The 27,422-nt window shown below is 41.5% G+C and overlaps 1 protein-coding gene across 3 annotated transcripts in view; it reads left to right on the forward strand.

Annotated features, from left to right (window-relative positions):
* Nucleotides 1-11,084: 11,084 nt before the first annotated feature.
* The window catches only part of cep72 (centrosomal protein 72), a 154,602-nt gene continuing 138,264 nt past the window's right edge, over nucleotides 11,085-27,422 (forward strand). For 2 of the 3 annotated variants that reach the window (XM_072560567.1, XM_072560570.1), the window contains exons 1-2: nucleotides 11,085-11,234; nucleotides 26,340-26,467. In XM_072560567.1, coding sequence (XP_072416668.1) covers nucleotides 11,171-11,234; nucleotides 26,340-26,467 — 192 coding nt within the window. In that variant the 5' untranslated portion in view covers nucleotides 11,085-11,170. Of the gene's footprint in view, nucleotides 11,235-26,338; nucleotides 26,468-27,422 lie in introns of those variants that run through there. The other variant, XM_072560571.1, reaches the window with a different exon arrangement.

Genomic DNA, 27,422 nt, shown 5'->3' on the forward strand with positions numbered 1-27,422 from the left:
ATTCACCCTGTCTATGCCCCTCATGATTTTATGAATCCCTGAAAGTTCACTCCTCAGCCTCCGATGCTCCAGGAAAAATAACCCCAGCTTATTCAGCCTCTCCCTATAGGTCAAACCCTCCAACCCTGGCAACCACCTTGTAAATCTTTTCTGAACTCTTTAAAGTTTCACAACACCCATAGGATGGAGACCAGAATTGCGCATAGTATTCCAAAAATGGCCTAACTAATGTCATGTACAGCTACAACATGACCTCCAAAATCTTAAAATCAATGTTCTGACCAATAAAGGAAAACATACCAAATGCCCTGCTTCACTATCCTATCTACCTGCGACTCCACTTACAAGGAACTATGAACCTGCATTCCAATATTTCTTTGTTCAGCAACACTCTCCTGGACCTTGCTATTAAGTTTATAACTCCTGCCCTGATTTGTCTTTCCAAAATGCAGCACCTCACATTTATCTAAATTAAACTCCATCTGGCACTCCATGACTCATTAGCCCGTCTGATCAAGATCCCGTTGTTCTCTGGGCTAACCATCTTCGCTGTCCAATACACCTCCAATTTTGTTGTCATCTGCAAATTTACTAAGAAGACCTCCTATGTTCACATCCAAATCGACACCAAATTGGAGGCAGTCAAGAAGGTTACTTCAGATTACAATGGGATCTTGATCAGATGGGCCAATGGGCTGAGAAGTGGCAGATGGAGTTTAATTTAGATAAATGCGAAGTGCTGCATTTTGGGAAAGCAAATCTTAGCAGGACTTATACATTTAATGGTAAGGTCCTAGGGAAGAGTTGCTGAACAAAGAGACCTTGGAGTGCAGGTTCATAGCTCCTTGAAAGTAAAGTTATAGGTAGGTAGTATAGTGAAGAAGGCATATGGTATGCTTTCCTTTATTGGTCAGAGCATTGAGTATAGGAGTTGGGAGGTTGTGTTGCGGCTGTACAGGACATTGGTTCAGCCACTTTTGGAGTATTGTGTGCAATTTTGGTTTCCTTCCTATTGGAAGGATGCTATGAAACCTGAAAGGATTCAGAAAAGATTTACAAGGATTTTGCCAGGGTTGGAGGATTTGAGCTATAGGTTGAGGCTGAGGCTGTTTTCCTTGGAGTGTCAAAGGCTGAGGGGTGACAAGGTTTATAAAATCATGTATAGGATAAATAGACAAGGCCTTTTCCTTGAGGTGGGGGAGTCCAGAACTAGAGGGCATAGGTGTAGGGTGGGAGGGGAACGATATAAAAGAGACCTAAGGGGTGACTTTCCACACAAAGGGTGGTGCGTGTATGGAATAAGCTACTAGAGGCTGTGATGGAAGCTGGTATAACTGCAATAGTTAAAAGGCATCTGAGTGGGTATATGAATAGGAAGGGTTTTGAGGGATATGGGCCAGGTGCTGGCAAATGGGAGTAGATTAGGTTGGGATATCTGGTCAACATGGATGAGTTGGACCAAAGGGTCTGTTTTTGTGCTGTTCATCTCCATGACTATATGACTCTATTTATATAAATGATGAAAAGTAGTCGACTCACTACTGATCCTTATGGCACACCACTGATCAAAGGCCTCCACTCTGAAAGGCAACCCTCTGCCACCACCCTTCAAGCCAGTTCTGTAGCCAAATTCCTCTATGCTTATGTAAGTAAGAGTTAAAAGAATTCCACATGTTCTTTTGTTTAATGTGTATGTCTTTTATTCTGCAAAAGTAATTTTCCAAAGCAGCTTAAGCTAATGTCAGCTCTTTGTTTTAGCACTAGAGTTTTCTGGGAGTGGGAACATAATTATTTTACAAACAACTCGACTGCAAAGTGTGGTTTGTAGCTGCTGTATTTGACATAATATGGCATGCCTGGGCCCAGTTAGTTATTTACAATAAGTGTTTGTACATTGTCTCTAAAATTTAAAGTTTTAAATTAAATTTACCTATAATAAAGTAATTTGGGATGTAATTCAGTTATAACTCTGAATTGCTAACTTGTTTAAGTATAAGTGACAACTGTGGCTAGGGGTATTCAGGCCACACTAATTCGGAGACATTAGCATTTTAGCTCATTTTTATCTTTAGGTTACTTAAAGGTTTTGCCTCCTTTTTGAAAGGAGTAGAAACTTCTCAGTTCTAAATTTACTTTAAATTAGTGACTGTATTTTGTTTCTTGTTGTTTAATTTAACGTATATAATTGGCTTTTTTAAAATATATGTATGCCTATGAGTTCAATTTGATGTGAAGTTTTGTTGAACAACCTCTCTCGGGTTATCAGTTTTAATTGTTATCTCATTACTTTGATTTTAGTTACATATCTGTCATTTGGTGTTTGGTGTTTCTGAGTTCCTGACTATAATTCTGGTCACCTTTGTGTTAATAGATCTACACATGTTCCTGATCCTATAATATCTCAATTTTAAAAAGTTTCATTCCTGCTTTCAGATTCCTCCATGGTTTCACCTTTCCCTCTTAAATCTCCTCCAACAATCGTTTGAAGTTTATATACTACTCAAATGCAGGCTATTTGTGCATCTCAAATTGATCACTCCACTGTTGACAGAGAGTTTCTGGCTGCTAAAATTCTAAACACTGGAATTTATTCACTACCTCTCTGTCTCTCTCTATCTCACTTTCCACTTTCAAGAGTTTCCTTAAACACTATATCTGTGTAAGCTTTTGTTCAACTGACCTAATACTTCCTTATGTGGTTTGGTGTCAAATTTTGTTTGATAATGCTCTTCTGAAACATGTTGGGAAGTTTTAAGGTCATTACATAAAATACGAATTGATCTTGCTCTCCAGAATATTGTAACTTTTATTATCTAATGTATATTAGATCAAGATGAACATCAGCTAACATAGCTTAAAAAGCCACACATTATGATATCAGAAATCTGAATAAAAACTGAACATACTTGAAATATACAGCATCTACGGAGAGACAGACAGGGTTAATGTTTCAAGTTGATGACATATCATTGGAAATCAGTTTTAAAAATTGTTTCAGCCTGTGCTTCTTGTTGTGCTTTTGAACTTATTATGGGCAGGCTAATGCACTTCCCAGAGCAGATAATAATGACTGTAAACATCAAAGAGGAAATAAGATGAGACAAAATGACCCACTGGGTAGGAACTTAAGATCTTGCATTGTCATACACAATGCACAATTGAGAATTGCACCTACAAATGACATTTACCCTAAAGTTGATGATGCATGTTGATTCTATTCATAAGAATGTCTTGTCTGTGATTAATGTGGTGACAACATGTATGGATAAGACAGTACATTTGAGTAAAGAGGATGATTGCCAGGAACAGTTGCATCAAATTGTTCATGATTGCGTTCTTTGTGGGAATGTCACAAAGACCAGTGGGGTTATGACTCACATTTAAACTTTAAGATCAAATTTCAACTAATTTATATAAGTAGTATATCTGATAAAATTTGCCAGGAATTCAGACAGAAACGAGAAAGAAATAGAAAACATTAATGAGCAAACAAAGAAAAGAGAGTCTTTTAATTAGGCATTGCTTTTCATGACCTCAAGACATTTAAAAGCAACTCTGTCAATTAAGTGCATTAGAAGTGTTGTCACTGCCTCACTTCCTCCATTACAACAGTATGTCCACAGAAAAATTCTACAAAAAGTCAGGGATATTTGTTTTGAGGGATAAATATTGGTCAGGATACCAGGGGAACTTTCTTATTCTCTAGTGCTTTGCAAGGGTCTCTTTGGTGTCTACCTCAGGAGATAAGCAGGAACTTGTTTTCGAGTCTTGGCTGAAACATGGCACCTCCAGTTGTGCAGTACTGAATGAGTACAACATCAGATTGTCAGCATTATTGTGATCAAACCTCCAGAGTGGAGGCTGAATTTATAAACCCTGATTCAGTAGTGAATGAGCTACTGCTCAGCCAGGGCAGAATTAAGAAGTCTAATGCCACAATCTTGGTTATTAGCTTCAGGTTCTTCAACATGTTGATGTGCACACCACCACTGTGAGAAGATGTAGCGCACCAAAGAAAATAATGTTGAATCATGTATATTGTGGCACCTGGTTATGCATCAGTTAATGCAATCAATTCTTGACCTTTTTTGTGGAAGAGAAAAGCAATAATTTATTTGAATGGACAGAGACTGCAGAACTCTGTGGCATAGCAGGATCTGATCTGGTTGTCCTAGTGTTTGTATCACAAGACATTGGCATGCATGTCCAGCAAATAATTAGAAAGGCAAATGGAATATTTTTGGCACTAAGTTGGCAAGTATTGTGAGAGTTGTACAACACATTTGTGAGATTGCATTTAGAGATCTCTCTCTAGTGTTTTGGCCTCCTTACTTGAAGAATATAATTGCATTCAAAGCAGTTCAGAGAACATTCATTTGTCTGATTTCTTGGGTAGTGTTATGAGTAAAGATCAAGCAGGTTGGACTCATGTTCCTTGGAGTTTCAAAGAGTGAGGTGATGATATTAAAACATACAAACCCTTGAGGCAATCTGACAGGATGGAAACTGAGAATGTTTTCCTTGTGTAGATAGCCTAAAACAAGGGGTCACAGTGAAAAATCTTGGAGTGTCTCAATTACAGATTTGTAAAGTTGAACAGTACGGAAACAGACCCTTAGCTCTGACTTGTACTTGCCAACCAGACATTCCAATCTGGACTATTCCCATTTGCCAACATTTGGCCCACATCCTTTTAATCCTTCCTATTTATGTACCCATCCAGATGCATTTTAAATGTTGTTGTAATTATACACACCTCCACCACTTGTTCTGACAGCTGATTCCATACTTGCATCACCTTCTGCATGAAAAAGTTACACTCCAGATCCTTTTTAATTCCTTCCCCTCTCACCTTAAACTTATGCCTGCGAAAGACTGAGTAAAGAGGAATTCTGAGGATCGTTAGTCTGTGAATTTCTTTTCCTTGGAAAACAGATTGGTTCATTTAGGGCTGAGTTAGATAAGATCTTCATTGACAAGCAAGTCAAAGAATTAGAGGGGAACGTGAACTTGAGGTCACAAGCAGAGCAGCCATGATCTTTTGTTTGTCATTTATATAAATGATTTGGATGAGAATTTCGAAGGCATTGTTCGTAAGTTTGCAGATGACACCAAAGGAGGTTATCTAAGATTACAAAGGGATCTTGATCAGATGGATCAATGCACTCAAAAATAGCAGATGGAATTCAATCTGGATAAATGCAAGATATTGCCTTTTGGTACAACAAACAGGGATAGGACTTAAATAATTAATGGTAGGGCCTTGGGTAGTGTTGTAAAACAGAGATACCCAAGGGTTCAGGTATTATAATTTTTTAAAGTTTGCATCACAGGTAGACAGGGTGGTTAAAAAGGCAAATAGCCTTTTAATGCTCAGTCCTTTTGAGTCTTGGAATTGGGAAATCATGTTGAGGTTGTATAGGACATTAGTGAAGCCTCTTCTGGAATACTGTGTGCAGTTCTGATCACCCAGTCATTGGAAGGATATTATTAAGCTAGAGGGGGTTCAAAAGAAATTTACCAGTTTGATGTCAGGTATTGAAGTTTTGAGTTATAAAGAAAATCTGGATAGGCCAGGACTTTTTTTCAATGGAGTGTAGAAAGTTTCAGAGGTGACCTTATAGAAGTTTATAAAATCACGAGGGTTATAGATAGGGAAAAGACACCTACAATTCACCCTAGGATGGGGGATTTCAATTCGAGAGGGCATATTTTTAGGGTGAGAAGAGACAGATTTAAAAAGAGGGGGTATTTTTCTTTCCACAGAGGGTGGTTCCTATGGAATGAACTTCCTGAAGAAGTGATGGATGTGGGTACAATTAAAACATTTAAAAGACATTAGAATAAGTACATGTAGCGATATAATAACATCCGCTTAAAATTCTTTACTCTCATTCTGCATCCGTTGCGCTATCGGTAAAGCATTAATCGGGTGTCAAGTTTAAGCAATATCAGTGGATAAATGCTATAATTGGACACAGTTCGAATATTACTGGCACAGGTATTTAACCGCTCGCATGAACAACACTAATTATAATTACACCGTGCTCCCGGAAATACGGTTAAATTGGGCTTGTAGAAAGCAGGTTAGGTGACTGAAAAAAAACAATTCACTTAATTTTTGAATGTTATATTTTAAATGTTTTGAGTTTTTTAATTTTTTTTGTGTCTTTCGTGGGACGTTGCTTGACATAAATGGACTGCGGTGTGAAAATACTGGCTTCCAATACACTCCAATGATTGCCGAGCGCTGAAGAATTAATGACTTGATAACAAATGATCTTTTATACATTTTAATAAGCTCTCATCACTGTTAATAGCCCCTGAGAGGGTTAATGGGATATGCCCAAAGCATTCACTGATACCTGTCCGCAGGAGGTTGTTCACACACATTTCCTGCAGGTTTTTCAGTTGGGAGCATCTTATTTCCCGCTTTCTCCAGGAACTTTTAGCGCCTTAATGCAACTGTTAACAAGGACCACCTGATGCCACGGAACGAGCCTTGGGCTCAGTGTAAAGTGAAAGATAAAGTGGAGCTTCCTTGAGACCTGGCGATCAACATCGAGTAAGTACAGTGCTTCAGCAACTCTCATGCAAATTTACGAGCAATCGGTAGTGAATGAGATTTGTCTATCGGAGTGAATTGTTTAATCTTGGAACATGCTGGTCTGCTCCTCGGATGCTGCCTGAGCTGCTGTGCTTTTCCAGCACCTCTAATCCAGAATCTGGTTTCCTGCATCTGCAGTCAATGTTTTTACCTGGTTTTGTACTTGATAGACTCGCATCAGTGCCTTCTCTTTTGAAATAATTTTGCACTTTTTGGCCTCATATTCCTAGACTTCCCCCGTATTGGGTACTTTAAGTTTGGTAATGAACTTATCGACGTTGTCTACCAAGTTTTAATGCTAGAAACTATTCACTTGAATTAAATAGCGAGTATGAAAATGTGTTGCTGGAAAAGCGCAGCAGGTCAGGCAGCATCCAAGGAACAGGAGAATCGACATTTCGGGCATGAGCCCTTCTTCAGGAATGAGGAAAGTGTGTCCAGCAGGCTAAGATAAAAGGTAGCGAGGAGGGACTTGGGGGAGGGGCGTTTGAAATGCGATAGGTGGAGGGAGGTCAAGGTGAGGGTGATAGGCGGGAGTGGGGGTGGGGGCGGAGAGGTCAGGAAGAAGATTGCAGGTTAGGAAGGCGATGCTGAATTCGAGGGTTGGGACTGAGACAAGATTGGGGGGAGGGGAAATGAGGAAACTGGAGAAATCTGAGTTCATCCCTTGTGGTTGGAGGGTTCCTAGGCGGAAGATGAGGTGCTCTTCCTCCAACCATCGTGTTGCCATGGTCTGGCGATGGAGGAGTTCAAGGACCTGCATGTCCTTGGTGGAGTGGGAGGGGGAGTTAAAGTGTTGGGCTATGGGGTGGTTGGGTTGGTTGGTCCGGGTGTCCCAGAGATTTTCTCTGAAACGTTCCGCAAGCAGGCGGCCTGTCTCCCCAATATAGAGGAGGCCACATAGGGTGCAGTGGATGCAATAAATGATGTATGTGGAGGTGCAGGTGAATTTGTGGTGGATATGGAAATGTCCCTTGGGGCCTTGGAGGGAAGTAAGGGGGGGGGGGAGAAAGAGAGGGAGGTGTGGGCACAAGTTTTGCATTTCTTGTGGTTGCAGGGGAAGGTGCCAGGAGTGGAGGTTGGGTTGGTGGGGGGTGTGGACTTGACGTGGGAGTCATGGAGGAAGTGGTCTTTTTGGAACGCTGATAGGGGAGGGGAGGGAAATATGTCCCTGGTGGTAGGGTCCGTTTGGAGGTGGCAGAAATGACGGCGGATGATACGCTGGACATGGAGGTTGGTGGGGTGGTAGATGAGGACCAGTGGGGTTCTGTCCTGGTGGTGGTTGGAGGGGCGGGGCTCAAGGGCGGAGGAGTGGGAAGTGGAAGAGATGCGGTGGAGGGCATCATCGACTACGTCTGAGGGGAAATTGCGGTCCTTGAAGAAGGAGGCCATCTGGGTGGCCGCATCTGCTCCCAGGAGGACCAGTTCCAAAACCGTACCACCCACTGCCCTCTCCCCTCTTACTCTGACAGCCCTCTGAGATTACTACACTCTTCCATTTGTAAATTCTTGTGTATCCCCTACTCTTTGTCCTACCTTTTATGATCATATCTTCTACCCAAGCACTGGAATTGATTCCACCAACTGGATCTCTCTCTCTCTCTCTCTCTCTCTCTCTCTCTCTCTCTCTCTCTCTCTCTCTCTCTCTCTCTCTCTCTCTCTCTCTCTTTTCCCCCCCCACCCCCCCGTAACTGCAATGGCAGTAATACTGTGTTCCTCCTCTATCTACAGTAATATCATTAACTTTCTCCTTCTCTATCTTCTACCTGCAGTAACACTATGTGTTTCCCCCTCTCTGACTAACTGCCATGACACTGTGTTGCAGAGAAACATAGAAATAGAAGGAAGCCATTTGCCCCTTCGAGCCTACTCTACCATTCATCATGATCATGGCTGATCATACTACACAATAGGAGAAAGTGAGGACTGCAGATCAGAGCTGAAAATGTGTTGCTGGAAAAGCGCAGCAGGTCAGGCAGCATCCAAGGAGCAGGAGAATCGACATTTCGGGCATGAGCCCTTCTTCAGGAATCCTACACAATAGCCTAATATTGCTTTCTCCCCACACCTTTTGATTCCATTCACCCGAAGTGCTATATTTACCTGCCTTTTGAATACATTCAATGTTCTGGCATCAACTACTTCCTGTGGTAATGAATTCTACAGGCTCATTACTCTTTTGGTGAAGAAATGTCTTGTCTTGTCTTGTCTTCTCATTTCCTCTGTCCTAAATGTTCGAACCCAAATCTTCAGACTGTGACCCCTGGTTCTGGATGCATCCACTATCGGGAACATCTTCCCTGCATCCACTCTGTCTAGTCCTCCTGGAATTTAAGTTTCTGAGATCCTCCCTCATCTGAACTCAGCAAAGACAATTGTAAGCTAGTCAAGCTCTCAAAGCCTCCCCCCAGAACTAGCCTTTTAAATATTTGCTGCACTCCCTGAAGAGCAAGAGCCTCTTTCCTCAGAAAAGGAGACCAAAACTGCACACAATTTTTAGATGTGGCCTCCCCAAGACTCTGTGTCTAACTGCAATCCCTGCTCCTGGACTCAAAACCTCTCACAATAAAAGTCAACATACCATTTGCCTCCTTTACCGCCTGCTGCATCTGCATGCTTACCTTCAGTGATTGGTGCACGAGGTAACCCAGGTCCTGCTGTTCCCCCTCTGTCTACCATTGTTCCATTTCTTCACCTGCAGTAACACTGTCTGTGCTGCCTGTCTCTCTCTGTCTACCTCTAGTAAGTTAAAAATCACACAACACCTGGTTATAGCCCAACAGATTTAATTAGAAGCACTAGCTTTTGGAGCGCTGCTCCTTCATCAGATGGAGTATAAGATTGTAAGACACAGAATTTATAGCAAGAGTTTACAGTGTGATGTAACTGAAATTATACATTGAAAAAGACCTGAATTGTTTAGGTCTGTCATCTGTTAGAATGACCATGGTCATCCAATACATCATCTGGGCTGACAGAGCAGGGACCTTGTCTGTTCACCCTTTTACATGCCCCTCGTGATTCTGTGGGCCTCTGTAGGGTCGCCCCTTGGCCTCTGATGCTCCTGTCAGGATAGGGTGGGAAATGGCATTGACGTAGATGATTAACCATAATCGAATTGAATAGTAGAGCGGTCTTCAAGGGCTGAATGGTCTCCTCCTTCTGCTCCTATTACTCTTTTGCTCCTAAGATCTGCTGCAAATTGGGATTTGAGCCCAGGCTGTGGGTTTAGCTATTTGCAAATTGGGGCTTGACTGAGGAGTGGTCCCTGTGACAATTTGTTATGAGGTGACAGGGAGGAGGGAGTGAGAGATTTACATGAGTGGAATGTTACTCTGACCTTACAAAGAGCTCAGAGTTTGGAGCTGCTTGGAAAATGTTGAACAGTTTATCCTTCACAAGCCAGGTCTGGGTCTGGAATGTGTTCTGTTGGGAACCAGGGCCCCTTTAAAACTGTGTTCTCTTCATACTTTCCAAGTTTAGCATTCCCTGTGTAGCCTGATTCCTCATTTCACTGGATTACAGTAACTAGCCTTCAATAAACAGAACGAAAGACTTATCCTATCAGGCATAATAGGGGCAACTCTGAGTGCAGCATTTGGGAAAATAAGGAGGCTTTGTTCTTAGAAGGAATGAAGATTTAACCTTCAAATGGGCAAGGGGACAGTGCTACCTTCCCCCACCCTCCTCTCTGACCTATCAATTCCATCCCCACCCCCATTCACCTATTGTACTCTTTGCTACCTTCTCTCCAGCTCCACCTTTCCACCTCCCCCCTTTCTCCCTTTTCTTCCCCCCTCCCCCACTTATCTCTCCACCACGGAGGCTCCCTGCCTCCATTCCTGAAGAAGGGCTTTTGCCTGAAACTTTGGATGCTGCCTGAACTGCTGTGCTCTTCCACCACCACTAATCCAGAAACTGGTTTCCAGCATCTGCAGTCATTGATTTTACCAATTGTTAAAGTTCACTTGAGAATGTAACTTTTTAAAAAAAAAGGTTTTGCGATTTACATGTGAAGGAACTGAAACCAACATGGTCATTCTAACAGATGAGAGATTTAACAAACAATCCAGGTCTTTTTCAATGTATAATTTCAGTTACATCACACTGTAAACTTTTGCTATAAATTCTCTGTCTTACAATTTTATACAAGGAGCAGCGCCCTGAAAGCTAGTGCTTCCAATTAAACCTGTTGGATTGTAACCTGGTGTTGTGATTTTTTTTAACTTTGTACACCCCGGTCCAACACTGGCATCTCCAAATCATACCTCTCGTAACACTGTGTGCCCTCTCTGACTACCTGCTGTATCACCATCTATGTTTTCCCCTCTGTCTACTTGCTCTAACACTGTTCCCTGTCTCTGTCTGTCTCCCTGCACTAACACTTTTCTCTACCTCTCTGTCCACCTGCTGTAACACTGTTCTCTCTATCTCTACCTGCAGTATCTCAGTGTCCCCAGGTGTGAATGGGACATTGTGGGCGGGGTTTCCACGATGCGCCCCGCCCCCTCAGTGTTGAGTGACAGGTGGTAGCGCCTGCGCACTGCAGCCCGGTTTGAAAGGATGGCGCTGATGGTGACCGAGGACTGGATTCGGCGGAGAGTGGATCTGAAGGAGCAGCGGCTCGGTAAGGGCGACAGGGACCGGCTTGGGGCGGGGATATCCAGCGGAGAAGCCTGGAGCAGTTTCCGTCCCGGGGGTCGGGCTCGATCTCAGCTGCTGTGGGTTGTATTTTTCCCCTTGGGAACGCAGTTAGGCCTGACCCAGGGTTAGAGGGTCAGCACTTGGAGCTGTTAGGTTCCAGGTTACATTCTTCATACAGCATCAAGTCCATAAATCACTTACTCAAATGTCGGCATAACTCTTGGCAGCTTTGAATTGAGTTGCATTTTATGCACTGCAGGGACTTTCATGGTCACTGCTCACATCAAAGTGCTTTACAACCAATGAAGGGGTACAAAGTTAAAAATCACACAACACCAGATTATAGTCCAACTGGTTTAATTAGTAGCACTAACTCTGAGTGCTGCTCCTTCATCAGGTACTCCGCAACCACCTGATGAAGGAGCAGCGCTCCAAAAGTTGGTGCTTCTAATTAAACCTGTTGGACTATAACCTGGTGTTTTGTGATTTTTAACTTTGTACACCCCAGTCCAACACTGGCATCTCCAGATAATGAAGGGGTAGACACTGCTGCAGCTTAGGAAATGTGGAAGCTAGTTTGAGCACAACAAGCTCCCATGAGCAGCAATATGATGACAACCCGGTGAGTTTTCTTTTGTGATATTGATTGTGGTGTCTGCCTTCGCCAGGATTCTGGGCATAATTTCCCAGCTCTTTTTCAGAATATGACTGGATCTTTGAAGTCCGTTAGAGACAGCAGACAGGGCCTCAGAGTGATGGCAGGTTTGACAACCCAGAGCCCTGTTCATATTGTACTAGAGTGTCAGCCTTGATCTTGATGTTCCACTCCTGCCATGGGACTTGAACCTGTAAGTTTATGACTGGGAATAGAGTGGCAAGCAATTTGGAAAGTGGTGGGTGTGTAAGTCTTTCTTACAAAAGAATCAGTTCAAGAATAAGTAAGCCTAAATCAATTCTAAACCTTTGGTTATTGCACAGCTGACATATTGTGGATAGTTTTTTTTTGGTTTCCCACATCGTGGAGGAATCCTCTGGTGGGGTTTCTTCGGTTGCAGTTTAATTTAACAGAATCGTTGCATTGTTGTAATATGTGGACTATTCTTCTAATTCCATTGACTAATTTTAACACCTGGGGCTTTTGTAAGAAAGGAATCAACTTTAAATGAGCCAGGACTCTTTTAGAATGACTGGAGAAGTCACGTACCAACAATGATAGCCATTTTTTCACAAACCCCTCAAGTGGATTAACAGAATACATCTGCTCAGTTCTACACAGAACGTCTTAGTGGCTACTGTTGGAATCCTCTACAAAATCTAAACTCAGCAAGCCACCAGACAACTTGACTGTAGAAATTGCCTAGGAGAAAGGAGATCAACTGAAACTTATTATTTGGTGCAGAGGGGGAGAGGCAGTTGCTGAGGACAGTTCCTTAATTCAAGGGTATCTTCGATAGCTTGATGGTTCCTTGTATGCCTCTGACTCCCCAATCTGTTAATAAAGCAATGATTATCCTTATTTTTAATTAGTCGGTCTACTCAGGCATGGTATGGCTCTCTTCTGGAGCAGGTGGGACTAAACAACCTGTGCCTTTTGGCCCAGAGCTTGGGTCACTACTACTGTGCCACAGAACCTTCAAACTATGATTATAAGCTTGTTTAATTGTTCTAGAGGTTAAGAAGGTCTGCACTTGGAATGGTGGCAGCAGCTCTCTACCCTCCAGTTCAGTACAAGTCTCAGTTTTGGAGTATGTCACAAGGGATAAGAGAATTTTACTCCAAAGGAGCCTCAATACCTGCTTTGAAGAAGGACGGCTCACAGTTTAAAAAATATTGTGATCCTAGAAAAGAATCGGACTACATCTGCCACAACACCACAGGAGTTTCAAGTTCACCATTCAAGCTCATATTTTTCTCTGAGAGACTTTTAAGTTTTATCTGTACTCTCCTCCTATAACTTATTCTATTTTCGTGCATGCTGGTGTGCCTATGTTGTGGGACTCTGGATGGCTTTTTGACTTGTTAACTGGTATAGTTTACCTGAGTGACTTTGACAATAAAATTGACCTTTTTTTTATTTTTGTGGACTTGAGATTTTGCTGGTTTATTTCTTATTAGAGCTTTGTTTTGTATCATATATTAAAACTGTAGCTAAAGTTATAATATGTGAATTCTTTGCAAGCTGGCTAAATATTACATCTTTTTTTAAAAATAATTAACTGTTTTCACCAGACTTGATTGTATCAGTAATATTTTGGAATGGAACAGAGTACTTCCTAAGCAATGAAAATCTGGAAATACTGGAGATCCAAAGAAACCTTGATGTGCAGGCACATGGATCATTTGACAGTATGTCATAAGCAGGTATAGAAAATAGTCAGAAGAAACTAATGTATTCCACCTTTTTATCTAAAGGACTAGAATATAAGGGTCAGGAAGTCCATGTTTCGACCATACAGAGTTCCGGTCTGACCATATCTTGGGTTTTGTGAGCAGGTCTGAATTCTTCTGTCCTTCCTCAACCCCCATACATATTTTATATTAGCCTTGGAGGGAGTGCAGTGTAGGTTTATCAGACTCGCAGCTTGATTCTAGGGTTAATATAAGGACAGATTGCACAAAGAAATGGTTGTATTTCTTGGAATTTAGAATGTTTAGGGGTGATTTCAGTCAAAGTTTTATGATGTTTTGGAAATCAAATTGAAAACAAGCTAAAAACCAAAGAACTGTGGAAGTTGGAAATTGGAAACAAAATCAGGAATTATTGCAAAGTCTCAGTAGCTCTGGCACCATCTGTGGATAGAAAGCAGTGTTAATGTTTTGATTCCACTGATCCTTCTCCACAACTGATTTGTAGCTAGATAAAAACCACAATATGGTTTCTCTACACTGGGGAAATGAAGTAGATTGAATGACCTCTTTGCAGAACACCTATGTTCTGTTCACAAACATGTACATGAACTTCAGGTTGGCTGCTGTTTCAACACCACCATGCTTCCTGGCCAAGATCGTTGTCTTGGGAGTGCTGGAGTGCTCTGAAGAACAATGCTTTATTTTCCTTGGAATTTGGAAACTCTCAACCTTCTGGACTCAATATTGAGTTCACTAATTTTAGGACTGGCCCCTTTCCTCACTTTTTTCTAGCATCTATAAAAATCTTTTCCGAATACAATCAGTTCTGAATAAGCGTCACTGGACCTGAAATGTTAACTATTCTTTCTCTCCACAGATGCTGTCAGACATGCTTGAGTTTTTCCAGAAATTTCTGATTTTTGTTTAGGATAAACAAACTATTCCTGTTTGCCTGGAATGTAGAACTGGGACATTGCCTAAAAATTAGAGCTGGACTGTTCAGGAGTGAAATTTGGAAAGTCTTCTACATGTGACTTAAGTTTTGAGTTTTCTCCCAATGGCCAGGTGCTATGGTTTTTGTCCATGGTCCAAAGATATGCAGATTAAGTGGATTGGCTAAGCAAAGTTGCCCCATAGACTGCACATCCCTGGACACTATGTGGATGAGGCATGGTAAATGCTACAATAGGTTGGGGAGCTGGGTTTGGGTGGCATGCTGTTTGGAGGATCAAACTAGATTTCAATAAGCTGAATGGTCTCTTTCTGCATGATAGGGATTCTATGACAGTTGATGCTAGGCCAATTGTTAACTAAAAGACTTGATAGTCTTGGTTTATAGACTTCTGTCATTCATAGATATTAGGAGATCTGATGGAAAGGTTGAATCAGCATTATGTTGCAGCTCAGCCATAACCTCAATGAATCTGTTTCATTATTCAAAGGGTTAAATGGCTGCTCCTCTTTCTATGTTTATATGAAAGATAATGGAATCTTTACTGGGTTAACTAAAAAAATTAGCAACTAAAGTTTATACTCAACATTGATTTTAAATGGGAAAATCATGTCTGATTGCATTTACTGAATTACTATAAGTAACAAACTTGAAAGGGTTCAGAAAAGATTTACAAGGATGTTGCCAGGATTGGAGGATTTGAGCTATAGTGAGAGGCTGAACAGGCTGGGGCTGTTTTCCCTGGAGCATTGGAGGCTGAGGGGTGACCTTATAGAGGTTTACAAAATTGAGGGCCATGGAGGATACATAGGCAAAATCTTTTCCCTGGGGTCGGGGAGTCCAGAACGAGAGGGCATGGGTTTAGGGGGAGAGAGGAAAGATATAAAAGAGACCTATGGGGCAACTTTTTCACGCAGAGGGTGGCACGTGTATGGAATGAGCTGCCAGAGGATGTGGTGGAGACTGGTATAATTGCAACATTGAAGAGGCATTTGGATGGGTATATGAATAGGAAGGGTTTAGAGGGAAATGGGCTGGGTGCTGGCAGGTGGGACTAGATTAGGTTGGGATATCTGATCGGCATGGACGGGTTGGACTGAAGGCTCTGTTTCCATGCTGTACATCTCTATGAAGCTATAACAGAAGGACTTAAAGCATAAGAAATAGGAGGAGTAGGTTATTTACTCCCTCAAACCTGCCCCGTAATTCAACAAGATTGTGGCTTTAGGCCTTAACTCCTCTTTCATAGCAGTTCCCTATAGCCATCAACTCCACTATTTTCAAAAATCTTTCTACACCCTCTTTAAATAGTTTGTGATTGATTTTGCCAGCACAGTTCTATTGGGTAGAGAATTCCAGACATTTACTACCCTCTGAGAAGCCATCACTTTGCATCTTTTTTTTTAAATGACCTGTTGTTCTGTAGCTACAGAATAGAGAAACATAATGTGCTACATTTAACTTTGAAAAGATTCCTAATAAGGAACCATAAATTCAACTCATGGCTAAAATCAGAGCATGTGGATTTAGGAGATCAGTGCCATAATTAATTGCAAGTTGGCTGAAAATCCAAACTGATAAGGGCTAAGGATAGCTGCTCAAACTGACAAATGCATTGTGTTGTTCAAATTTATTGATGCAGGGATCGTTGTTCTTCGCAATTTACAGTAATTATTTGTCATCAGAAGTGCACCTACTAAGTTTATGGTGATGCCAAATTATAGGGAATAGGGTATTGTTAATATGAAGGAGATAGTCTCAGAAATGTATAGCACAGAAACAGACCCTTCGATCCATCTCATCCATGCTGATCAAGTACGGAAGGAGACCAGAATTGCACACAATATTCCTCCGGTGGCCTAACCAATGTCCTGTACAGCTGCAACATGACCTCCCAACTCCTATACTCAATGCTCTGACCAATAAAGGAAAGCGTACCAAATGCCGCCTTCACTATCCTATCTACCTGTGACTCCACTTTCAAGGAGCTATGAACCTGCACTCCAAGATCTCTTTGTTCAGCAACACTCCCTAGGATATTACTATTAAATGTGTAAGTCCTGCTAAGATTTGCTTTCCTTAAATGCAGCATTGTGATAAAGTGCAAAGTACTTGTTAACACAAATTTGCCAAATTGTTGATTAGGAAATTAAATTTAAAATAGAGAAATGTGAGGTGGTATATTTTGGTAGGACAGCCAAAGAGGTCATCCACTACTTGAAGATCCATGTCTCTGGAAGTACCAACAGTTCTTAATATAAATCAAATCAGTTTCTGTAAGTGGCATTGCATATGCAATCAAATTGGGTGGCACGGTGGCTCAGTCGTTAACACTGCTGCCTCACAGCACCAGGGTCTCAGGTTCAATTTCAGCTTCGGGCGACTGTCTGTGTGGAGTTTGCACATTTTCCCCATGTCTACGTGGGTTTCCTCCAGGTGCTCCGGTTTCCTCCCACAGTCCAAAAGATGTGCAGGTCAGGTGAATTGGCCATGCTAAATTGCCCATAGTGATAGGTACATTAGTCAGAGGGAAATGGAACTGGGTGGGTTACCCTTCGGCGGGTCGGTGTGGGCTTGTTGGGCTGAAGGGCCTGTTTCCACACTGTAGGGAATCTAATCTAAATTGGTACTGCTTGTCATCAAACAGTGCCCAATAGAACATGAAGATAGACACTTTACTAATGTACAGCTGCCCACGCTACCTTGTGGCATGTTGGTAGCTTCAGGAGCAGGCCAATAGTGTTTCCAATCTGGGTCAGGACAATTGCTGAAATACTGTTACCAATAGGCTATTGAGTCCACTTTGGGCAAAGAGGAGTACAAGAAGATATGCTAATTGACCACCACTGAAGTAACTGCTAACACCAACCCTGTTCAGCCTCTATATAGATTAGCTGACAACAAACTTGCAAGTTCATCTATACTAATGACATCTATTGTCATCTCAGTTCCAACCTTCTGCATTCTGGATCAAGTCCTTTAAAGAAGTTACAAGTTTGCAGCACATGGCATCTCAAGCTGACTTCCTTGAAAACCATACTTGGTGTATTTCACCTCCATAATGCCAGTGCTGTGGTCGGCGAGAGACGAAAGTATCATCCCAACCCAATGTAAATAGGAGAGATTCTACATATGATTTGGTCCTTCCAGGAACAGCTGAACAAAACAACAGCCAAGTTCAGAATAAGAAGCAACCTTGTAACCAAACTTGCTGATCTGCTTGGCTATGTTCCCATAGCATTCTGGACTTCAACTGTGAATTTTCGTATTTGCCCTATCATAGTCTGCAGCAGAATATTTGCCTGGCAAAGGTAATCTGACACACCAGTTGAATATAATACATCATAACTAGAACTCTTTGCTCAACAGCACTTCCCTGACTACCTGACCTACAAACATCCGACCCATACACCCTCTGCAGCCAGGGATACCACTCCATTATCAAATTATGACCTCTTCAACTCACCTGCTATCTGCCTTCCATCTCTGCTGTATGTGGAGCAATCTGAGCAAGATCTGCCAGCAGACCTGTCTGGATTAAGGATGGGAAATATTGAGGTCATTAACAGTTTGCTTGTGACGAATCTTGTCTGTTGAATGGTAAGCTTTGAATTACCATGATGTGAGTGATCTTTGCTACACAGGTCTGGCATAGCCAGGTCTCCTGTGTAGTCAGCCTCCACTGCTGGAGCTGTGAAGGGTTGCACCAGAGATTGACTTCTCCATCTCCTGCTGCTTGTCTGGCTTGCTGTGTTCTTCCAGCCTCCTGCTCATCTACCTTGGATTCCAGCATCTGAGGCTTTTTTTTTATCTTGAGCTTTAATATTAATCTGTTATACACTTACAGAGACACGCAACAATGCTGTACATTACTGAGGAGTATCTTATCTATAGACTGAGTGCTGGACTAATCACCTTTAAACTTAGCAAACGAGAAAGTTATCCCTTGGCTTTGGGAATTTGCACCTGTTAAATAAATACACTGGTTATTCAATCTTGAGTTGGAGGAGAACTTGTACATATCATGAAAAGTAGTGCTGTAGATGAATAAAACAACTTTATAAAGAGAATATCAGTTCAAAACTTTCAAGAGTCTGATTTGAAACAGATCAAAATAATGTAGAAATTTATTTCACCACACCTTGCTTGAATACTCTGCTCGGTTCTGGTCACCATGTTATGAAAGAGAGGTAGATGCATTAGTTTAAATACAGCAAATTTATAAAGATAATATCAGGGCTGAGATTTTATAACTATTTGGAAATACTGCACAGGCTAAAGCTTTTTTTCTCTGGAAAGTGAATTAAATGGGATGTCCTGGTGAAGGAGTTTGATATGGTGTAATTGGGCTTCAAAATCTGGGAGCCATAAAAAATTCTACCATCCCAAAATAAAATCTGGTCTTTCCTGGGTTGAGTTTGTGAGGTTTGGAAAAGGCTTGACTTGGAAGTCAGAGTGTTGCCTTGCATCTTCAGAATAGAAATAGGTAACTTGGGCCAATGGATTTGTGCTGGCAATTATGCACGGAGGAGCTAATTTTCTATTGCTTCATGCAACCCTATCCTCAAGTTTACCAATACGCATTGCCTCAGTGTAATAGAGTATTGCACACTCTTAATTTCTCAATTTCCCTATTGAATTTATTAAATGGAAGATGCTGACATAAATAAATCTGTGCACCATTTTAAAATAAAACTCATTAATGAGCATTCAATACACTGAATGTCCTTCAGCTAATTTCTTATGAAAAATCATTTGTGTTCTAAGTTCCTTGACAAATCTTTGACAGTTTCCAGTGGGTCCATGCACTTTACAGGCGATTTCTCATATTTAGCTAACGATTTCAAAGGGTACCTAAATCCACGCACGTCCCCCTCCACCAGAAGCACTTAAATCACTGTTCCCCCAAGAATGTGAGGGAACCCCTAACCCAAGGTGTTCTAGACCCATATCCATTGGAGTACCGCAGTTGTCTAGCTATCCTAAAATAAGTTTACTGAAACAAACCTGCTGTGTACATTCCGGGTTCCAGACAGCAAGGAAACCAAAATGGGATTTAAATGGTGACAGCTGATCCTTTGTATGATCACCTGCCTTAGTGAATCAATGTGTTAATGGTGAGAATTCATAATTTTGGTGAGTTTTCACCACAACGGAACTTGTCTCTGTCATGGGACAATCTGAGCCTTTTATACTTGTGCGCATTCAGTCTCATGACTTTAATTTGTTATCTTATACGTCTCTTAGTGTAATTTCTTAGTTACCTCTTCTGTTTGAATGCCCTTGCTTTGGTATTGTATGAAAATTCTATGATCCTCCGACTGAGTTCTGAATCTAGGATTCTTCAAGATATTTCTTAAAACCCACTATTTTGGATACACTTTTGGTCCGTGTTGAATCATTGCCAATTTTTGTCTAATTATACTTCTGTGATGTTCTTTGTGATGTTTAATTATGTTAAATGGGCTACATAAATATAAATTGTTATTTTCTTTTTTAAATGAATTAGTGTTGAACTCTGAGGTACTCCTAGTCCTCCAATGGTACATTTGTGTAACTTCTGCAAGTATTCACTTTCTACCAATCAGTTTGTTTATTTACCATCCCTTTCCTCTGAATTGCCACACTTTGAATTTATCTATATGGAACATTGATCAAAGAAAGAAACTATATTTTCCAGAAATGTACTTTATGCTCAAAATTTCATTAAAGTAAATTGCATGACTATGTAATGTTGACAGAGGCAGACTATTTCTTCTAATTGTGAATTTTGTTTATTACATTTAGAATTACCGTCAATATTCACTGTTCATTGTATGCCAAGCATAAAGCACAAGGGATTTTTCTTGTTTCTACCCTGTCAACATACAATGGCTGAGGGGCCTTTGACAGTGGCCTTTCCCCGTTGCATTTTACATCACAGAGCTGATAACTGTTCATTGAGTAGTCACTTGCTCAGAGCAGTTGAAATTTGTTATGTCGCATAGACTACTTGTTAATTCATTCTGTCTGTTGTTTGTTCAGGTGTTGATCATGTTTACTCCGGATTAGTTTCATTAAATGGGTTTTATATAAAAAGAAGATATGACTAATATAGTTGCATGTTTGTTTTGTCTTTCTTGATCGTAGCAGATATTAAACATACTGTCAATCTTCTGATACCATGCCAAGCTTGACTAAATCCCTTCTAATGAATGTTAATACTGTCGAAATTCATTCCTAATTTCTCAGCAGTCTGGAATAAATAGCATTGTTGCCTGGAGATTTATTTATTTAAAGTCCCAATGAGCCTTTTGGCTTGGTTATTGTAAAGTCACTGATTGATTGTTCTTGGGATATGTTGTTGCAGATGTCGTCACTCTCGATTGCTTCCTATCAGTTTTAAAGCTAGTTTGCATCTCCTTACTTTATCTAACTTTCACTTAGCTGCAACTAAGATGCAATATTACAGCAATTCTTTGCATCTCTATTAATCTTTTTAGTAGTTTTCAACCTTTTGATTTTCACCTTATCAAACTTTGTGGTTGGAATTAAACAAAGAATATTGGGAAATAGTAATTTGCATACTAAACCTTTAAATAGTCATAAATAAGAACGTTTTTAGTAGGACCTGGTTGGCATAAGTTCCAAGAACTGAGAGGCAATTCATAACAAAGATGTAAAACAAATTCTATGAGTCATCATTACTTGACCTGAGCCTCTGGGTGGGGTTGGGATGGCAGAAACTCTCAAATAATTGGAACAAGTTTGATGCTATGGGTGGAACTGTGCTTTTGAAATAAACATTTCACCTCATCTGAATGGTCCAATGTTAATGTAAAGAACCGTAAAACTTGTTGAGCTTTTATTTGTTTTTAATAATATTCAAAATTTATTTTGGGGTTCAATCTGTTCTTGCTTCTGTTGCTTGCTAACCACTACTTAGTGGGTTCTAGTGCAAAATGTACATTCTTTCAGGAAGGTGTTTTACATCAATTGTAGTATATGCCCTTCTCTAGCTTAGTAACTTCCTCCGTCTTGCAACCTTCTGAAAACCCCCCTCTCCTCCAAATCCGGCCTCATGTGCATCCAGTTTTCATTGCTCCACCATTGGTGGTTGTGCTGCAGCTGTCTGCAAGTTAGCCTCTGGGATCCTGTCCCTAAATCTATCTGCCTTTCTACAAATCCTTACTTTAAAGTGGTTCTTAAAACATACTTCTTTGACACCATATGTCCTAATATCATCTTTACGTAGCTTGGTATTGTGCTTTGCTTAATAAACTTATTTTGAAGTACTTGGCGCATTTTGGTTCCTTGTAAGTGTTATGTAAATGTTAACTGCTGTTAGTGATGATAGCCCATTCTGTGTCCAGTGCATCTTGATAGTTAAAATGGTTAATTGTCACACCCTTAGTTAAAATTAAAAAGTATCCTTTCTCCTTGCTCCTCTCCGCCTTGGATGTGCAATCCCTCTTCACGTCCATCCTCATCAGGATGGTCATAGAGCTCTCTTCTGCTTACTGGGAAGAAGCTTGAACCTTCCCCATCCACCATCCTCCTGGCTGAGCTCGCTTTCTGTTTGAACAATTTCTCCCTTAACTCCTCTTAGGTTCTTCAGATCAAAAGTATGGCCATGGGGACCTGCATGAACCCCAGTTGTGCCTGTCTCTTTGTGGTGGACATTCCTTGTTCCAATTCTACTTGGGTCCCTCCATACATCTTTCTCTGGTACATCAATAACGTCACTTCTACACCCTCTCGTTCAGATTTGGAAAAAAAAAACTGATCAGTTTTGTTTCTAACTCCTCCCCCCTCCTCCCCATGCTCTCACCTTCACCTGGTCCATCCCTGATTCCTCCCCTTCCCTCCTTGACATCTCTGTTTCTATTTCTGGGGATAGACTGGCCACAAATATCCTCTACAAACCCATCGACTCCCAAAGTTAGCTGTAGTATACATTGTCTCACCTTGCTTCCTGTAAAGATTTTCTTCCTTTTTCCCAGTTTCTCCATTTGCATTGCATCTGTTCTGATGATTCCACCCTATATAGGGTTGGGTGGCCTCAGAGCTGCATACCTTTTATGTCCACCCTGTTTTTGAAATTCATTCATGGGAGGAAAGTGTTGTTGGCTAGGCCAAGCATTCATTGCCCATCTCTAAATACCCAGAGGCCAGTTAAGAGTCAAACTTGTGGAGTCACATGCAGGCCAGATCAGGTAAGATGGTAGTTTCCTTCCCTAAAGGATATTAATGAACCAGATGGGTTTTTACAACAATTGACAATGGATTCGGGTCATCATTAGATTCTTAAGTCGAGATTTTTCTTGAAATCAAATTCTACATCTGCCATGGTGGAATTTGAACCCAGGTCCCCAAACATTAACTGGGTCTCTGGATTAACACTGGATTAGTGGTGCTGGAAGAGCACAGCAGTTCAGGCAGCATCCAACGAGCAGCGAAATCGACGTTTCGGGCAAAAGCCCTTCATCAGGAATAAAGGCAGTGAGCCTGAAACATGGAGAGATAAGCTAGAGGAGGGTGGGGGTGGGGAGAGAGTAGCATAGAGTACAATGGGTGAGTGGGGGAGGAGATGAAGGTGATAGGTCAAGGAGGAGAGGGTGAGTGGATAGGTGGAAAAGGAGATAGGCAGGTCGGACAAGTCAATGAGACAGTGCTGAGCTGGAAGTTTGAAACTAGGATGAGGTGGGGGAAGGGGAAATGAGGAAGCTGTTGAAGTCCACATTGATGCCCTGGGGTTGAAGTGTTCCGAGGCGGAAGATGAGGCGTTCTTCCTCCAGGCGTCTGGTGGTGAAGGAGCGGCTGTGAAGGAGGCCCAGGACCTCCATGTCCTCGGCAGAGTGGGAGGGGGAGTTGAAATGTTGGGCCACGGGGCGGTTTGGTTGATTGGTGGGGGTGTCTCGGAGATGTTCCCTAAAGGAGCCTTCCACATCCATCAAAGTTTTACCTGCACATCCACTAATATCATTTATTGTATCCGTTGCTCCCGATGTAGTCTCCTCTACACTGGGGAGACTGGGCGCCTCCTAGCAGAGCGCTTTAGGGAACATCTCCGAGACACCCGCACCAATCAACCAAACTGCCCCGTGGCCCAACATTTCAACTCCCCCTCCCACTCTGCCGAGGACATGGAGGTCCTGGGCCTCCTTCATCGCCGCTCCCTCACCACCAGACGCCTGGAGGAAGAACGCCTCATCTTCCGCCTCGGAACACTTCAACCCCAGGGCATCGATGTGGACTTCAACAGCTTATCTCTCCATGCTTCAGGCTCACTGCCTTTATTCCTGATGAAGGGCTTTTGCCCGAAACGTCGATTTCGCTGCTTGTTGGATGCTGCCTGAACTGCTGTGCTCTTCCAGCACCACTAATCCAGTATTTGCTTTCCAGCATCTGCAGTCATTGTTTTTACCTCTGGATTAACACAACTAGGCCATCGTCTCCCTGTTGACAGAATCTTTATTAGTGTCTAACCCAGTCCCTGCACTTTTGACCTCAACCCTTTTCCTCTGTCCCAAAATATAGATATGGTCCTCCTACTACTCCCTTTGCATCTCACCTCTGTACACATTCAAAGGATCATAAGTCACCATTTTTTGCCAGCTCCAGAGGGATGTCACTATCAAACACATGCTCCCCTCCCCTCTATTGTTAGCACATTGCAGGGACTGGTCCTCCTCAACTCCCAACATCTTCCCACATCCCCATGGCGCCTTCCCATTGCCATTGCAGAAGGTGCAAGACTTTCCCGTTTACCTTGTACCTCCTTGTTATCTAAGACTACAGACACATCTTCCAGGTGAAGCAGTGATTTACCTGATCTTCACTTAATCTAGCCTATTGTGTTCACTGCTCACAATGTGGTTTTCTCTACACTGGGGAGAAGCTGTGCAGACTGGATCACCGCTTTGCAAAACACCTACATTCTAGCTACAGAAATGTCCCCGAGGTTCAATTTGTCTGCTGCTTATAACACAGCATCGTGTTCCCTGGCCAACATTTCTGTCTCAGACCTGCTATGATGCACCAGTGAGGCTCAATGCAAGCTGGAAAGGCCAACTTTCATTTTCTACTTGGATACTCTGCAGTCTTCAGAACTCAGTACTGAGCTCAATAATTTTAGAACGTAAAAATCTCCTTCCATGTACTTTGAACCCCACGCTGCAGTCCCTGTTATGACACCGGCTGCTTTCAGCACAGCTAACCCACTTACACCACTGATTTATTCCCATAATCATCTTTCCTTCCTCCCTGACTTATGACCAACCATCCCTTTGTCTACGTATTTTTCTTTCTCTGTCTCTCAGCGCCATTTCCACCTATCCATTCGCTCCTTTTCCTCCAACTGTCATTAGCATGAATCCCACATTTTCCTTGCTATTATCAGATCTGAAAAAGGGTCACTGGACTTGAAATATTAACTCTGCTTTCTCTCCACAGATTCTGTCAAATCTGCTGAGTTTTCCAGCAATTTCTGTTTTTGTCAATGTACCCATTTAACTTTGTATGTGACCAATTCATTTCAATGCCAGGACCTTTAGAATGTTATTGTGTGGCTGTAATATGTTTAATAGGCCAATTTGTGAGTAATCTGCATGGTATCTTCCAAGTTGCTGTTCAAGTATGCATTCTAGAAGGAGTATTGACGGTAACCATTCTGACGAGACTGCATCCTTGCCATGAGGGTTGATTTTGCTATTGAGGTAGTATGCTCCAATGAGTGTATGAGCAATGGTTCAAATAAAAAATGGACATATGCATTTTAAGTTCTTTGGAAATGAATCTTACCAAATCGTTTTTTCCATGTGAAACATTTGTTATCTTTGCAGTATATTAAGTTCAGTCCATCATCTCCTAATTTTCTTTGCATTTTTGGCTTCACTCTGCCTGAGCTGTTGGACTCTCAAACTATGGTGCTAACTCTACACTAGATTGTGTCATTTGTCCCTATGCTCCAATCTCCCTTCTTTCAATAATTTATTGATTTGCACTGAGCTGGATTCACCTCTTTTATGAATTGTGTGTCAAGTATTTGGGGATTTTAGAGTTGGTTTATCAGTTGGGGAACAGCATTGGAAATGTGTTGAACCAGCATTGAAACCTTTACATCAATCAAAAGAACAGAGTGCTGCAAATTTAGGAAGCCAAATCGCAAATAGAATGCTTGGATATCTCAAGCTGGAAAGTCAGGGTATCCATGCTGCATTTGGGACATCTTGAGTACAATGTATGATCATCTGCTCCAGGAGAAAAATTGTTTGCACAAATCAGAATACAGAATCTGAATTGTAGAACACCGTTATGGAGTCTATTGATAGTGATGATTTTGGGACAACAGTCAGAATTGATACTGTGGAATGGCAAAAATTAATGCTGTTCTTACCTCTGGCTAACCAGTGATCTGTTCTGGACCATCGATAAATGTGGAGCCTAAATTAGGTGGGCTTGGCTGTGTGGCCTTCTGCAAATGAACCGCCCCTCTTGTTCAATGTGAAGGGTCATATGTGAACAATGGGGTGCTGAGGGTGCTTGTGGTGTCTGTTTCTTGCAAGGATCATCTGGAAAAGTGGAATGTGAGGCTATGGGGTTTTTTTTTGGCTAATGGGGAAGGAAAGCTTTTTCAAAGCAGCATAACAGTTGCATGTGGAATAACTAGAAATTATTTAGCATATTGCTCCAATTTCTTTATTAAGTAGGAACATCAAAGTGAATGTCATAATTGACTTCTGATGAATTGTCTCATAATTCAGTTTGTGCATACAATAAAAATTGATTTTGTTTTTTGTCTTCCAGCGGATGTACGTTCTTTGTTTCTTCCAGGAAGTTATGAGGAAAAGATCACACATCTTGGAAAGTCCCTGAAAAATTTCACCCGTCTTAAAACACTAGACCTATCTCGTAATTCTCTTGTTACATTAGAGGTCAGTTTCATACTTGTTTTTTGTCAATCTCTAGCCCATTTTACTTTGTAGTATTGCTGTTAAATTTTGTACTCAGTTCAATGATGCAGACATTGCATTAAGGACCTTCTACAATAGACACAAATGCATGCTATCAGTGGAATCCCTTTTAGTGAAATATTTATTACAATATGGTATTCATAAAAATTTGTTTATGTTGTTTATTGTAGTTCTAAAAACTATTTAAGACCATAAGAAAAAGGAGTAGATCATTCAGCCCATCAAGTTTGCTCTGATCATGGCTGATACATTTCTAAACCCATTCTCCTGCCTTCTACCTTTAACCCTTGATCCCCCTATCTCACTGTCTTAAAATACACTTAATGACTTAGCCTTCACTCCCTTCTGTAGCACTGGATTCCGTCGATGAACCATCTTCTGGTTAAAGACATTCCTCCTCATCTTAGTTCTAAAGAGTCTTCCCTTCACTCTGAGGTCGTGCTCTTGGGTCATAGTCTCTCCATGTCCACTCTATCCAGGCCTGTCAGTATTCTGTAAGTTTCAATTAGATTTCCCCTCATCCTTCTAAATTCCATTGTGTACAGACTCATACTTCTTAACTGCTTCTCATATGAAAAGCTCTTCATCATTGAGATCATTCTTGTAAACCTCTTTTGGACTCCCTCCAGAGCTAGTGCATCCTTCCTTAGATGTGGGTCCAAAACTGCTCATAATAGTCCAAGTGTGGTCTGACCAGAGCTTTACTCAGCCTCAGCTGTATATCTTTGCTCCTGTATTCCAGCTCATTTGAAATGAATGCTGACACTGTATTTGCCTTCCTAACTGCCTATTGGACTGGTATGTTAATCTTAAGATAATTCTGAACTAGGACTCCCAAATCTGAAGCCTTCCCTCATTTAGAAGATAGTTTATACTATTATTCTTCCTACCAAAGTGCATAAACACACTTTCCCAC

The sequence above is a fragment of the Chiloscyllium punctatum genome, chromosome 41 (assembly GCF_047496795.1).
Source record: "Chiloscyllium punctatum isolate Juve2018m chromosome 41, sChiPun1.3, whole genome shotgun sequence".
Taxonomy (NCBI): domain Eukaryota; kingdom Metazoa; phylum Chordata; class Chondrichthyes; order Orectolobiformes; family Hemiscylliidae; genus Chiloscyllium; species Chiloscyllium punctatum.